The sequence below is a fragment of the Typopeltis vanoorti genome, chromosome 2 (assembly GCF_054136105.1).
Source record: "Typopeltis vanoorti isolate ZY-2024b chromosome 2, IOZ_Tvanoo_1.0, whole genome shotgun sequence".
NCBI lineage: Eukaryota > Metazoa > Arthropoda > Arachnida > Uropygi > Thelyphonidae > Typopeltis > Typopeltis vanoorti.
Genome location: NC_143550.1, coordinates 119,645,504 through 119,661,715, shown reverse-complemented (window position 1 = coordinate 119,661,715; position 16,212 = coordinate 119,645,504). Strand labels below are relative to the sequence as shown.

At 35.4% G+C, this 16,212-nt stretch overlaps 1 protein-coding gene across 1 annotated transcript in view; it reads left to right on the top strand.

The window, feature by feature from the left end:
- Faa (fumarylacetoacetate hydrolase) overlaps window positions 1-8,882 on the top strand; it is a 107,186-nt gene extending 98,304 nt beyond the window's left edge. Inside the window, exon 12 of the mRNA XM_090407793.1 lies at window positions 8,187-8,882. Within this exon, the coding sequence (XP_090263919.1) occupies window positions 8,187-8,263 (77 nt within the window). The 3' untranslated portion in view covers window positions 8,264-8,882. The remainder of the gene's footprint in view (window positions 1-8,186) is intronic.
- Window positions 8,883-16,212: the final 7,330 nt, after the last annotated feature.

Here is a 16,212-nt window from a genome sequence, read left to right as displayed (position 1 = left end):
ATTCACACACCCTCAATCTCTCTTCATAGGTAACATTCCACAGACCACTCACCATCTTGGTCACATGCCTCTGAATCTTCTCCACCACTTCCTCATCCCAAGAAACCCAGAAGACCAGACCTGATCACAGTAATCTAGATGTGAATTTATCAAGGCCTTATAAAGTGGAATGACTACTTTCTTATCTCTACTTGTTAGTGTGTTCTTCAATAGCCAAGTAATCTTATGAGCTACTTTAGTTACCTTAGCAATATGTCCTCTAAACTTTAATGTTCTATCTACCCCCCCCCCCCACACACACACCTAGATCTCTAGCTTCATCTGTTTCCTGGAGTACAGTTCCATCAATGTAGTATATGGCTAAAATGCATAACTTCTTTAACATTTCTCCACATTAAACTGATATCCATTATTTTTTGCCCATACTGACAGCCTATTTAGATTGCTGAGAGAGTGTGTCCTGCACAATCTCCACATCACCTTGATTAACTATTACTCTACCTAATTTTGCATCATCAGCATAAAACTGAATATTTCCTTTCAGGTTATTTCCCATATCACATATGTACAAATTAAACAGTAGTGGTCCGAGCACTGAACCTTGCAGCTTGCCATTAGTGTCATATCCATCTCTGCTTGTTCTAATTTACATAATAGAGTTTTATGTGATATTCTGTCAAATACCTTGGCAAAATCCAACAGAATTGTTGTGTAGCCATTTCCTTTATCCAACTCAGCTATTACTCTATTATAAAAAAGTTAGCAAATTACTAAGGCATGACCAATTCTTCGCACAGCCATGTTGCCTCTTATACAGTATCATATTTTTATCCACTCATTTCCGAATTTTTTTTTTTTTTTTGACCAATTTTTGTACTTTTACCATCACACCTAAGATACTGATTGGTCTATAATTTGCTACTGCAGTCTTAGAATGTCTCATATGCAAGGGAATTCTTTTGTCCTCTTTCCACTCCCTTGGGAGCTGATAGCCCATTGAATCCACAGCTGTATTTACAGTGAGATTCTGCAATATCCTAAGAACTTCCAATTCATCCACATCTGTTCCCACATTAGCATCTGTCACATATGTGACAGACACTAATGTGACTGTCACATATGTTAAAGCAGTAACCTCACTAGGATGATATACCCTTGCAGAGTGGTCACTCAGTAACTCACCTGTTTTATCATCTTCTGTCACCATCAGAACTCATTAAGGTTAATCTTCTATAGTCATTCTTCCTCTTACTTGCCACATAATGAAAGAACTCTTTGAGGTTTCTTTTGTCCTGCTCTGCTAGATTCTTCTCATAATCTGATTTTGCCTTCCTTACAATGCTAATCACCTTTCTTGCCTGAGCCTGTACTGTTCATGAGTTTGCTGGTCGGCTTCCTCCTTATATACCCTCCTCAGCATTTTCTTATTTTGCAGTTACAGTTCATAGTGCACATTGACTAGCACCATATTTGGAAATGAAAATTGTGTTATATATTGTTGTGCCGATTCTTTAATGAACTGGCATGGAAATATATATCTTTATTTCCTTTTTCAGTCTGTGCTAATTTGTTGGCTTTTATTTATTTTTTATGGTGATGATGGGCATTTGACATCTAATTATGTTCTTTACATTCCATAATTAAATGGAAGTTTATAATTCTCAAATTTTCGTAGTAAGCTGCAGTTTTCTTTCATAGATAATATTTAGGGAGAAAGCTTTTATTTTATTCTATTTACTTTAGATAATTTGACATCTAATTATGTTCTTTACATTCCATAATTAAATGGAAGTTTATAATTCTCAAATTTTCGTAGTAAGCTGCAGTTTTCTTTCATAGATAATATTTAGGGAGAAAGCTTTTATTTTATTCTATTTACTTTAGATAATTTGTTTATTTTTAGATATGTGTATATGTATAAATCTTCATTGTAACTTATTTTATAACTTAAATAATTAAAATTATTTTATTGTCTATAACCATAGTTCAGATGGGCATTCTTCCATTGAATACTATGGTTTTAGTTTTTTTCTTGAGAAATTGGCATATTATATTGCTTTATTATTAAATTTAAGTTATATACATCTTTTTGTAGATTGTTCACTCCATGTGTCACTAGTTTATCTGCAAAGAGATAGGTTTCTAAAATAAAATCTCTTTTCTAATTTGATTTCTTCTTTGCTGCTTATTCTCCATTCTTTGATTATTTCATCATCATCATTAAATTCCTGATATATATATATATATATATATATATATATATATATATATATATACACACACATACATACATATATACACCCTCAAGGAGTATACAGGATATAATAGTACTACATGAAAAATTTACATCATTATTAACTTCCTATATACAATTTTCTTCCAAATCAGTCTGTTAAATGTCAACACTCCAATATTATCAGGTCTTATATTTCTGTCTTCTAAGGCACTTTTTACTGTATCAATCCACCTATATCTTGGTCTTCCTCTGGGTCTTTTTTCCTGACAACCTGGCAGAGAACACTTGTTTTGCTAATCTTTCCTCTCCCATTCTGCTTAGGTGATCATATCACCTGAGATTAGCTCTGCTAATGTATTCCTGGATGCTGACAATGTCAAGTTCTTTCCTAATATCTTCGTTTTTAATATGATATTGCCATTGATGCCATCTCTTCATGCCCCTAATCTTTCTCAGGACTCATATCTGCCATCTCTAGTCTTCGGTCAAGTTTTTACTTCTAACCCAGCTCTCAGATCCATAAGTTAAAATTGGTTTAAACACTGTCTTGTATACAGCTGATTTAGTGTTTTGGCTAATTTCTATCTTATTCCATATAAATTTCTTCAGTTGACTTCCTGCCATACCAGCTTTGTTGATTCTGTTGTCTATTTCCATATTTAACTTACCATCTTCACTAAAAATCATGTGTAAGTAGCTGAAATGTTTTACTTGCTCTATAAGTTCTCCATTCACAATGCAGTTGATATTTTCAATGTTTCTGCATATTTTCATTGTCTTTGTCTTTTTAATGCTGACCTTCATACCATATCTATTACAACAGTTATTAAATTTAGTCAGGGAATTTTGAATTGTTTTATTTAGAAGTGGATTTATTTAGAAGTATAACATCATCCGCATAAACGGATTAATCCGTTTTATGTTAATTCTGATGGGAAAATGGTTTCAGTTTTTTGAACAGTTCGGTTTCTGAACAGCCTTTGGGAACGAATTAAGTTCAACAACCGAGGTTCCACTATATATTCCAAATAATATTGGAAATAGAATGCATCCTTGTTTAAGTCCTGTTGCTTCCAGTGTTTTAGTTTCTGTTCTTGCTTCCTTTTTTATAATACTGATTACTGTTTTCTTATATAGACTGTAGGAGTGGTTTTAATAAATTTATAAATGTCTGAACTTTTTGATATAAACAAAAAAATACATGTTTATCTTGTCATAATTTTCTTACTATCTATAATCTGTGAATGCTAGGTATGTATCTAAGTTGAATTCTCTTCTTAAATATGGCATTCTTAGTGACTTTATTCATGGATGTATTATCGTCACAAGACAGATGGGTCATTCTATTGCCCAAGTGCTAAGAACCGTAGGGTTCTTGAGGGTAGCCATATTGACAGTCTACCACGAGTACACCATCAACATATGTATCAGTGCCCAGTGAACAAGTGGTGGCTGATCACATGTCATTGATGACTAGGGTTGATGTAGGCTGTCCAGGCTCATATAGACCAGCTTCAGGGTAAATGCAGCACAAATCACATTTAGTGTCATTGTCAGAGGTCCAAGCAGCATCAACGAGTGAACAGTATGGCATACCTAATCGTGTACTATTGTTGACAGCTTGTCATCGGGCATTGTGCCTTGCCTGGTGTCTGGATCATCAAAACTAGGCCTCTGCAGAGTGAACCAGTGTCGTGTGGTTCGAGGAATCCCAATTAGTAGTTGTACTGTGCTGACAGGAGAGTGCGGGTGTGGCATAGACAGCATGAGACCATATGCCTATCATGCCAGGTTTCCTCTGTTCAAAATAGGTGGTGGCTCTGTGATGGTTTAGGGGAGCCTTTTCATGTGACACATTAGGTCTCTTGATATGTCTGAAGAGAACCTTAAATGCTAGGAGCCACCAGAATGTGCTGGCTGATCACCTACACACACCTTCATGACCTTCGTGCATCCTGCAGCCAATGGTCTGTTTCAGCAGGACATACAATGCCCCACTAGGCTGTAACTATCCAGACATGGCTTGAAGAACACTCATCTGAATTTGGGACCATCCAGTGGCCCTAAGGTCCTCAGATTTAAATCCAATCAATCTCTCTGAAATGCCATAGAGCGAAACATCAGATCCATGTATCCAGGACCTAAGTCTAAGGTGCAGTTGTGGACAATGCTGCAACAGGCATGGCTGAGTTACCTCCAGCATCTGGTGGAGTCAATGCCTCAGAGAGTACAGGCTATTTCTATTTGCACCAGAGGAGGACTGACATGCTATTAGGTAGGTCTCTAATGTTTTGTCCATGTAAGATAACACCAGCTACTTAGGTGGCGCTTTTTGGAATTGTCAGTTAGTGTTTAATTTTGAGCTTAATGTACTGTGAGGATGCCTGTGACACACAGGCGAAAATTATACTAATAAATAATCTTTCTACGTGAGTTTGTTCCGTTATTTATTGTGTAACTATACACCATGTAGCCCTCTAGTGAGCAACTTGAATGCATGTGTAAAAAAAAGGGATGGGAGATTTGATGACCTGGGATCAAGAGAAAACAGTTGGATTTGAAGAAAGTTCTAAGATGAATACGGAGAAAAAGAAATTACTCGAGTTAAGTAGGGAGAAGTAGCATCTAACAAGTGGTATTAGTGAAACTTGCTATAGATCCAGGAAGCTGTTATTTTGTATGCAAATGTTATAAGTGTAAGAAACAAAGCAAATGAAATGGTTGCATTTATTAAGTCTGTTCACCCATGTATTGTTGGATGAGGATGACATCCTGGCAGGAATAGAGATAGAAGGATATGATATATCTTATGAAGATAGGAAAGGGTGAAAAGGAAGGTGGAGTGCTATTGTTGATAGAAAAAGACATATGCCTATACATGGTAGATATGCAAGAGGGGAAATAATATGCGTGGTTTTGAAGCAGTGTGGTGTGGAATAGAATGAAATATCTGGTAATGTTTACTATAGCAACCATGAAACGTATAAGCAAAATTAGCCTAGCAGTACAAAAAGGATGATCATTATGGGCGATTTAATTATGATAACATAGATATAGAGATAGCAACTGAAAGTAAAGAAAATGAATTTTTTAAGTTTTTGAGAGATAACTACCTCAGGTAAGTTTGAATGAAACAGAGGACATACAAGGATTTGAGGGTCCCAGATTTAATCATCTCATCAGAGGATGTCATTATAAATGATGTCGTAGATCTCTCTCCAGTTGAAAGTGACTATAAAGTGATTACCTGGATTGTTGCCAGCTAGATGAAAACTTCTGTGAGGAAAGGGTATATATGTGGAACTACAAGACTGGTGATTATGAGAAGCTCAAGAGACAGCTTGCAGGTGTAGCATGGAATGAGGAGTTGGATGGAAAGGAGATCAGTGCAGCTTGGTTGATATTCAAGAATGTCTAAATGTATTCCAAGGGTCAGAAAGTTATAAGGTAAGTGTAAAATGGATGAATGAAGAGATTAAGCATGTGATACAGAGGAAAAAGGCATTATGGAGGCAACATAAGATGAGTGGTAATAATCAGTTCCATGAGGATTACTCCTTACCTGTTCTTTGTAATGAATTGTTGAGGTATATGAGGACTTAGTAGGTAAGAGTAGTAAAAGTGAAGTATAAGCAGCAGTTAGCTAATGAAGTAAAAAAAAAATGAATGATTATGGAAGGATGATATTGATTGAAGAAAATGGTATAAGAACTGCTGCAAAGAATATAGTTGAGATATTTAATGAGCAGCTTATAAAAAGTTTTTAATTTTTCTGAATGTGACATCATGGAGAGTTCGAGAGCAGTTATTGATGAGAAGGAAAGTCTGACAGTAAGTGAGCAAGAGGTATATGAGGAATTAAGCAAACGATGTCACTAAGGCTGTGGTACTTGATAATATATCATCACATATTTTTATTCATATGAGTCTTACACTGGGTCAAGTTCTAAAGGAGTGGAAGGAAAGCAAGATTGGTCTGCTTCATAAGAAATGAGATAGAGCACAAGCATCAAATTATAGGTCTATCTGTGTGTCACTTGTTGTGGTTAAAGTGTTGGAAAGGCTGGTGAAAACCAGGATCCAGAATTGGGTTGACAAGTGGTATTATCTTCGATGGATAGTATGAATTTGCTAAAGGTAGGTCATGTTTTAGTAATCTACTTACCTATTACAAAAGATGACGGTTTCATTGGACAAAGGAGATGGATACACAGTAGTATATTAGGATTTTGCAAAAGCTTTTGATAGATTATCACATTGTAAGTTGCAGTGAAACTAGAATGGATGGGGGTTGGATATTAGACTAGTGCATTGGATTGGAGATTTGTAATCTGATAGGTATCAACAAGTTGTGTATTGGGAAGCAATATCCCAGAGGAAGCAAGTCACTAGTGGTGTGCCTCAGGGGTCTGTTTTAGGGCCATTGCTGTTTTTTAACTTGTATGTTAATGATATTGTGGAGGATTTGAGTTCAGATATTCAAATTTTTGCATATGATAAAAAGTTAGGAAAAACCTATGAGCAGATTTTGTGACCTTACAAGAAGACCTGAATAGACTGAGCTGAGTCAATGGGCACAGGAGTTGGGATGCCAGTTCAGTGTTGCAAAATGTAAGGTTTTAAAATTTTGAAAACAAAAATGGGATGTAGAATTTACTCTTAGTGGGGATACTTGGTTGAAGGTGGAGGAAATAAAAGATCTTGGGGGTGATGGTGGATATTGATCTAAAATTTAGAGGACACATTGCCAAAATTGTGAGGAAATTGAAACACAAATTCTGGAAATAATGTGGAGGACACTGACTTGTAGAAGTAAGAAAATTCTGGTTCCATTGTATAAGGTCTTGATTAGACCACATAGTGGACTACTGTGCACAGATTTGTTGGTTTTCAAAAGAATAAAGAGATATTGGAAAGGATCCAGAGACAATTAACTAAGGTAATTTCTGGTCTCTGGAATGCTGAGTATAAAGAAAGGATGAGAAGATGCAAATTGCAGTCTGGTGGAGGAAGAGGAGCGATATAATAGAGACATAAGTTGGTTGGTAAGGGGTTATTATAAGATTAATGTTGAAGAAGTTTTTCATAAAATGGTGAGAGATGGGGGAAGAACAAGAGGTCATGCCAGCAAAGGTTGGTCGATTGGTAGAGTGTTTGCTACTAATGGCTCACGCAAAAAGTTAATCAAGTTTGAGCATGGTTAGTAGTTGGAAAGGGATCAATCGTTCGATGCTGTTGGCACACTCTCCCTCGATGAGTCTTTGGACTCCCTGGAGGTGTCACATAATAATAATCTCTGGAAGTTGTATAAGGAGGGTGTGAGCAAGGGAGTGAGAAGCAAATTTTTTGCATGGAGAGTTCTGAATGATCGGAATACATTGCCTGAGAGTAGTGTCTACAGAGAATTTGAATGTATTTAAGGCACAGTATGATGAACTGTGTGTGTATTACAAAGAACTTCCCACGATGAGTCTTTAACTCCATGGGGGGTGGCCTTGGGATAATAATAATAATTCTTAACAACCTAAAACCAGACAACCAATATTTTGACAGGTGTTACTTGCAATTCTACTCTCTCTCATATCAGAGAAGCTGCTTATAAAATATCTTCTAGAATATATTTCTGGAGAATTTTGAAAAAATTTCCTAAAGGACAGTGATAAAGTATATATTTTGTTTCATATAATTCTGTATCACATTTTCTAGAAGAGAGGCAAATGTCACTAGATTTCTGATATGTGTAGTACAAATTGCCATCCATGAAGCATTAAAATTTGTAGTTGTTGAGTGGGACAATATTTAATCCAAAACCATATATGTGTGTGTTTGTTTGTTTTTTTTAATATTACTACATTTATATATCTGTGTAATGCTTACAAAATGATTTCAGATATTTACTTTCAAAATTGCGGGTGAATTTTTTAAGAACACTGTACTTATTTATATTTAGGTTATTGCCAAGGAAATGGTTTTCGTATTGGCTTTGGTACTTGTACGGGTAAAGTACTTCCTGCAAAATGCTTATAATATTATTTCATCAAGATTTTTTCTTTTGCCATCAAGTGTTAAAATTTTAAACAGCTCTGAATAAGTAAAATGATGTGCTTTTGTTTATAGGTGTTTTATTAATAATATACCATTTTATTAAATAGCCTGAATATTTATCCTCTGTTTTCTAATACCATTTAACAAAAGCATTCTGATGTAAAAAAAAAAAAAAAAAAAGTAATATATTGTAGGAATGAAATGTATCTAATGCATTTAGATAAATTTAATTTTCGCCTGATGAAATAAAAAAAAATTAACTATTATAATAAATCATAAAATGAGTTGTTAAAATTAAGTTGTAACGTCTTAATTTCACCGAATGAAAATGTTTTGAGAAGCATTTTGTATTTTCAGAAGATGAAATAAGGCAGTTATTAAAGAAAAAAAAAAATCTTTGTACTTCTTTTGCAGTCGATTGATTGCAGTTATTTGACTATATGGTTGTGAAATACAGTTTTTTTTTTACTGTATTCAGATATTTGCTTAAAAATGTTTGTATATCAATCAAATATATTTTTATTACTAAGAGTTTTCATAAATATTGTTGTACTTTTACAATTAGTACAATTATTTTGAATAAAAGGATGTGAAAATATGATTTTTTACTGTAATTGTGATATTTGCTTTTGTGTTTGTGTGTGTATATATATATTTCATGTGAAAAATATATTTCATTGATATATATATATATATATATATATATATATATATCAATGAAATATATTTTTATATATATTATGTGCAGAGCTAATGCTTCAAGCTGGCATCCTTAAGCATAATATATTTTAGATCCTAAAATCTTTTTTTGTGTATATATATATATATATATATATATATATATATATATATATACATAACTTACAGAATATATACATACATATATATATATGTATATATTCTGTAAAAGCACATAGTAAATAATGGGAACATGATCGAGAGTTAAGTTGATAAGCGGTTGTTACCGGATCGGTGTGGATCAGATTTTTCATAGAATAGGTGGAAACGGGGGGGAAGAACAAGTGGCCATTGTATGGAAGCTGTATAAAGAGGATGTGAACAAGGAAATGAGGAGTAGGTTTTTTTTCGTGTGGGGAGTTGGAATGCATTGCCTGAAATTGTGGAGAAAGTGAATGCATTCAAGTCATGGTATGATGAGCTGTGTGTGTGTGTGAGTGAGTGAGTGATGGAGGGCATCTTGCAATGAGGCATTGACCTCCTGGAGGTCTGCTACTACTAATAATAATAATAGTGATATACAACACAATATTAGCAATGCATTTATGATCTTAGATCCTAGTGTTGTATTACTCACACCCTCCTTATTTTTCACTTGGTTAGAGTATAATAAATTTAGTTTAATCCTTTATCCAAGTGTGAGCAAACAAAGTTTGCGCCTGAAAGTCCTGGCTCCCACTGAAGAGACCTCAATAAAGGTCAAAACTAGTCTGGGTAGTGGATCTTCCCTTAATGCATAATATTAGACATATCTGCAAGGAGATGTGTTTTGCATTATAGGAGATACTGAGACAGGCGTGTTGGTAGCTTGCTCCACCTTTGCAACGAGTTGCCCTGGTGTTGTACCACCTTACCCCAGTCCTGAAGATACTTTCAAGCGCAAACTTTGTTTGCTCACACTTAGATAAAGGATTAAACTAAATTTATTATTGAAAATAATTTTTAGATCATTAATTGTGTTTTCATTCGACTCATTAGTTAGAGATGGCACTGAAATTTTACGACTGGATGCCCTTCATGACGTCAACCCTCACCATTTATCTGAGCTAGGAATCTGATAAATGGTGGATGTGTGGCACTAAAAGGATCGTCTGAGAAATGACTATGTAATGAGAATGGTGAAGGTCATGAACTTAGGAGTGAAGATACAGGAGGCAAGGTTGAGATGGTTTGGTCATGTGACAAGGAGGGAGTATGTGGGAAAAAGGGTCATGCACATCCATCCACATGACCTTTCTTCCCACATACTCGTCCTCCCTACTTGTCACATGCAGGGGAGGAGGGAAAAAGGGGCAGCCAAAGAAGAGATGGGAGAAGTTGCTGGAGGAAGACCTGAGGATGAAGAACTTGGATATGAATACAGCCCAAGACAGGAGGATGTGGAGGAGACTCATTAGAAACAGTGACCCTACTTAAGTGGGAATAAGCTGCAGAAGAAGAAGAAGAAGAATTGTGTTTTCATTTAATTTCTTTAAGAATTCAACAGGGATCTGATCAAGGCCTGGTCTTTTACCTGTTTCTGTTTGGCTTATAGATATTCCATTTTTTCATATGTAATTGGTTCACCATCCATATTTTATATATCTGGTGCATCTGTGTGATCAGAGTCAAACAGTTCTTTTCCATGTTCATTCCACTTTTTATGTCTTGCGTTTCTAGTAGTAATTTTCCATTTTGATCTTTTATACAAAAATTATGGTTAAAGTTTTTCTTTTTTATTTATCAGTGCTTGGATTGATTTATGCATTTCTTTACTATTGTGTTTGTTGTCTAATTCCTCTATTTCTTTACATTAGCCATTTGTCTTTAGCTTTCCTGCATTTATTTTTTTTTATCATTTTACTGAGTATTTTATACTGTGGTGTGTTTTTCTTTTTTCTTCTTTCATTCATTAATTTTTTGGAATAATCTTGTCTCATATATTGCTTCTAAATTTTAACCATCTTTTTTTAATTTCCTCTGTGTTGCTAAGTATATACTGTCTTCTGTTTTTATATCCTACATGATCTAATTTTTTCCTAATTTCTGAGTTAAACACCATTATGTTGTCAGGTATATTCAGAGTTATCAACTCAAGCCTTTTAATATGATTGTTTTTAGACATGTTGTTTACTTTGATCTTTAAATTAGATACAACAGGGTTATGGTCTGAACCTATATCAGCACCTGGGTATGTTTTAACCCCCCCCCCCCCACCCCAACAGGCCACAAAGTCTATAGACATTGAGATAAATCTGGATACGAAGCTCTAAAACCCATTGAATAACATGGATAAGAAGTGCAATTTGGTGTCACTATTTCATCCACATTGGCCAGTAGGGAGGTTAATGTTGGTTATATTATTTTTGTATCTATTATTTATATCATTATAAAATCTATTTGATTTCTCATAGAGTTATCAGGGTTTGTCCAAGTATAGAGTCTGTGCTTTGGATGTTGAAAGAAAATATTCATTATGTGTATAATAAATTTAGTTTAATCCTTTATCCAAGTGTGAGCAAACAAAGTTTGTGCCTGAAAGAATCTTCAGGACTGGGGTAAGGTGGTACAACACCAGGGCACTCCTTGCAAAGGTGGAGCAAGATACCAACACTCCTAACTCAGTATCTCCCATAATGCAAAACACATCTCCTTGCGGATATGTCTAATGTTACGCATTAAGGGAAGGGCTACCCAGACTCACACTTGGATAAAGGATTAAACTAAATTTATTATACTCTAACCAAGTGAAAAATAAACTTTCAACGTGTTTCTATAAATCCAGAGTAATTTATTAAAAATTACTCTGGATTTAGGTCGAAACTAGTCTGGGTTGTGGTCCTTCCCTTAATGCATAACATTAGACATATCTGCAAGGAGATGTTTTGCATTATGGGAGATACTGAGTTAGGAGTGTTGGTATCTTGCTCCACCTTTGCAAGGAGTGCCCTGGTGTTGTACCACCTTACCCCAGTCCTGAAGATTCTTTCAGGCGCAAACTTTGTTTGCTCACACTTGGATAAAGGATTAAACTGAATTTATTATACTCTAACCAAGTGAAAAATAAACTTTCATCAATATGTGTAGGTATATTCAGAGTTGTCAAGTTTTGAATGCAGAATTGTATCAATCTCTTGCCTCTTTCATTTCTTTTGCCCAATCCAAATTTTCCAAAAACCACATTTTCTTCCCCTTTGCATTCAAGTCACCCATCACTATGTGTATCTCATTTGATTTAATATATTCTATAGATTTTTATAAATTATTGTAAAAACCTATTTCTTCATCATGGCGAGTCATTGTAGGGGCATAAACCTGAATAATTATGATGCTAAAAAAGGCTTTTCATCATTCTTTCATTTATGAGCCACAACTCCATTACAGATTTAAAGATGCCTTTTTTAATCATGAAACCCACTTCATATTCATGCTTCTTTCCACCAGAGTATACAAATGTAAAGCCGTCTTTATCTAGTTTTCCTGGATTATGTCATCTGTTTTCACTAATTCTCATCACATCAGCTTTAAGTCTTTTCATTTCCTGTATAAGATTGTCAAAATTTCCTAGTTTATATAATGTTTTCACATTCCAAGTTCCAATTTTCAAGACTGTTTCTTGTTTTCCTTCCTTTTGGATTTGAGTTGACATCATCATGAGATGCATTTGCAGTGCTTGTTTTACTCATAGTTTCATTGTATTCTTCCCTGTCGTTATTTACAGCTTGGGACGTTGCAGGGGTCCCAACTTCCAAACCATAGCTTGCAAGTTATTCCATTTTTCCATGGTCAACTACAGGATAGTAATGTGTTGAGGCCCCACGATCTCTTCCACATCTGCAATAGCCAGCTAACTTGGTTTGAACTGTTAGCTGTTGATCTGTATTCAGATTTTTCCTCCAACCAGTTGTTTCACATTGCTGTTGATATATGAATTCTTCTACTAATGATGAAACAGATGCCATTGCAGTCCTGATATCTTCAATAGAGTCCCTTTAGTCAACCATTTTTTTTCAAGGTTCTCTGTAAGCCTTCATTGTTCTTTATTTGTAATTTGTTCACCAGGATACAGTTGATGTTTGCAATATTGAAGCCTATTTTCATCGTCTTTGTCTTTTTGATGCTGATTTTTTTATTATCAAATTTATTACATCAGTTATTCAGTTTTGTTAGTGAATCCTGCAGATTGTACTTGATTTATTTAGAATATCACCTGCATAAAGTAAAGAGATGAGATTAACATCTCTAATTTTGGTATCAGAGTGAAGGTTTAATGCCACTTTCCTTCATATTGTGATCCAATTGCATAAGATGAATAAGATAATGTATTCCAAGGGTGGGAAGGTTAAATAAGGTAGGTGTGAGATGGATGAATAAAGAGATTAAGCATGCGATACAGAGAAAAAGGGCATTGTGGAGGCAGCATAAGAGAAGTGGAAATAACCAATTCCATGAAGTCTACAAAGACCAGGCAAGGAGGGTGACTTGGTTGGTGAGAGTAGCTAAAGCGAGATATCAACAGCAGTTAGAAAATGATGCCAGAAAGAATCCTAAGGAGTTCTTTTGATATGTAGTTAGCAAAAGAAAGAATGATTATGGAAGGATGACATTGATTGGAGAAAATGGTATAAAGACAGCTGTTGCGGAATGTGTGGTGGAGATACTTAATGAGCAGTTAATCTTTCAATCTTGTGAATGTGAGTTCATGGAGAGATTGAGAGCAGTTGATGATGGGGAGTTGAGTAAACTAGATGTTAATAAGGCTGTGGGACTTGATAATATATCACCACGTATTCTGAAAGAATGTGCCAGGAGTTGACATCTGCCTTGACATATTTTTTTAATACGAGTCTTGCACTCGGTCAAGTTCCTAAGGAGGGCAAGATTGTGCCACTTCATAAAGGAGGTGATCGAACTCAAGCATCAAACTATAGGCCTATCTGTGTGTCAGATGTTGTGGTTAAGTTGTTGGAGAAGCTTGTGAGAACTAGGATCCAGAGTTGGGTTGACAACAAAAGGTATTATCTTTTATGGACTGGACAGCATGGATTTGCTAAAGGGAGGTCATGTTTTAGTAATCTACTTACTTATTACAATAAAGTGACTGCTTCCTTGGAAAGAACAGAAGGATACACAGTAATATACTTGGATTTTGCAAAGGCTTTTGATAGAGTACCTCATGATAAGTTAACAGTCAAACTAGAGCAGAGGGGGTTGGATATTAGATTAGTGCATTGGATTGGAGATTGGCTATCTGATAGGTATCAACAAGTTGTGTATGGGTGGGGGGGGGAGCGATATCCAGGAAAAGGAAAGTCACTAGTGGAGTGTCTTAGGGGTCTGTTTTAGGGCCATTACTGTTTAACTTGTATATTAATGATATTGGTGAAGATTTGGATGGAAATATTCAGTTGTTTGCAGATGATGCAAAGTTGGGACAAACCATGAAGAGTAGTAAAGATGTTGTGGCCTTACAAGAAGACTTGAATAGATTGAGTGATTGGGCAAGCAAATGGGGATGTGAGTTCAATGTTGCAAAATGTAAGGTTTTAAAATTTGGAAAACAAAGATGGGATGCAAAATTTATGCTTGGTGAGAATGTATTGTTGGAAGTAGAGGAAATAAGAGATCTGGGGGTGATAGTGGATAAGGATCTAAAATTTAGGGGACACAGCCAAAATTGTCATGACAACACAAAGGCTTCTGAGAATGATGCGGAGGACACTGACTTGTAGAAGTAGGGAGATTCTTGTTCCATTGTATAAGGCTTTGATTAGGCCATACATGGACTATTGTGCTCAGATTTGGTCACCTGGTTTTCAGAAGGACGAAGAGATGTTGGGAAAGGGTCCAAAGGCGACTGATTAAGGTAGTTTCTGACCTGGAATGTCGAGTATGAGGAAAGATTGAGAAGATCTAATTTGCAGAGTCTGGTGGACAGGAGAAAGAGGGGGAGATATGATAGAGACCTACAAGTTGGTAAGGGGTTGTTATAGGATTAATGCTGGAGAAGTTCTACACAAAATAGTGGGAGATAGAGAGAGAACCAGAGATCATCCCTGGAAACTGTATAAAGAGGATGTGAGTAGGGAAGTGAGGGAGCAGGTTTTTTTCGTGCAGAGTTGCCTCCATGTCTTAAACACACTCAAACTATCTTCCTGTACCTCATTTGATTCTAACTGCTGATGTACAACTGAAATATAAATTTAAGTATTGCTTGATTTAGTTTTCCACTTCTACCATATAACTGAAGTGTTTTGAAAAGCTTTCCTCTTGATACTTAGCTTGTTCTCCAAGAATAAGCTCTTCCCCTCCACAATTTATAATTTCCATTCTTTGTAATTCTCAAAATCAGTTTTGAATTCTTTATAGATGGGTACTACAAGCACTCTACTCCAGTCATTTGAAATTCAACCCTCTGACCAGGCCTTCAGAATTATGCAGCATAGCCACATAAAACTTTTATACCTCCATATTTGAGCATTTCTGCTCATATCTCATCCACTCTGTCTGCCTTTCCACATTTCAGGTATATATTCCTGACTGCATTCCTGTTGAGTGTTTTTTTTATCACCATGCTATTACTGTTTGCTTCATGTGGCAATCTTTCAAAGTAATTACTCCAAACATCTGGAAGATATTCTAGATGTTTGGTGAATGAACTTTTTTGATTGCCTCCAGAATATTTTACCACATGGACTAGTTATTACTAACATCACATTCCAAAATAAACTAACTAAACAAAAAGTCATGGAAGACTTTGGTAAGAACACAGATATTTATTTTTTGTGTTCTTACCAAGGTCTTCCATGACTTTTTGTTTCACTAGTTTTACACGGTGCTTCACTATCTTGCATTTTTCTCTGTATTCTCTAAGAGCAGAAGTTGATTTACTTGCCAGGAACTATCCATAAGCTTTCTTCTTTTTGGACTCAGGAAGTTAAAGTAGCAGTCAAGGAAAAGAAGAAAGCCTATGGAAAGTTCTCTACTTTAACTTCCTGAGTCCACCATGGAACTCTGATTTTTCTATCCTTGCAGATTACCTCACCACACACCTCTCTGGCTAAATCGATCAATAAATGTTTTCTTTAGGATTTGCCACCGAATCTCCAAGATTTGGTTCTTGTTTTCAAACTCTCATTTTTTTTTTCTTGAATAATGTTTCTATATTTGAGTCTGCAGTTTACCTCTAATAGCTGTTCAATTGATTTGTATCA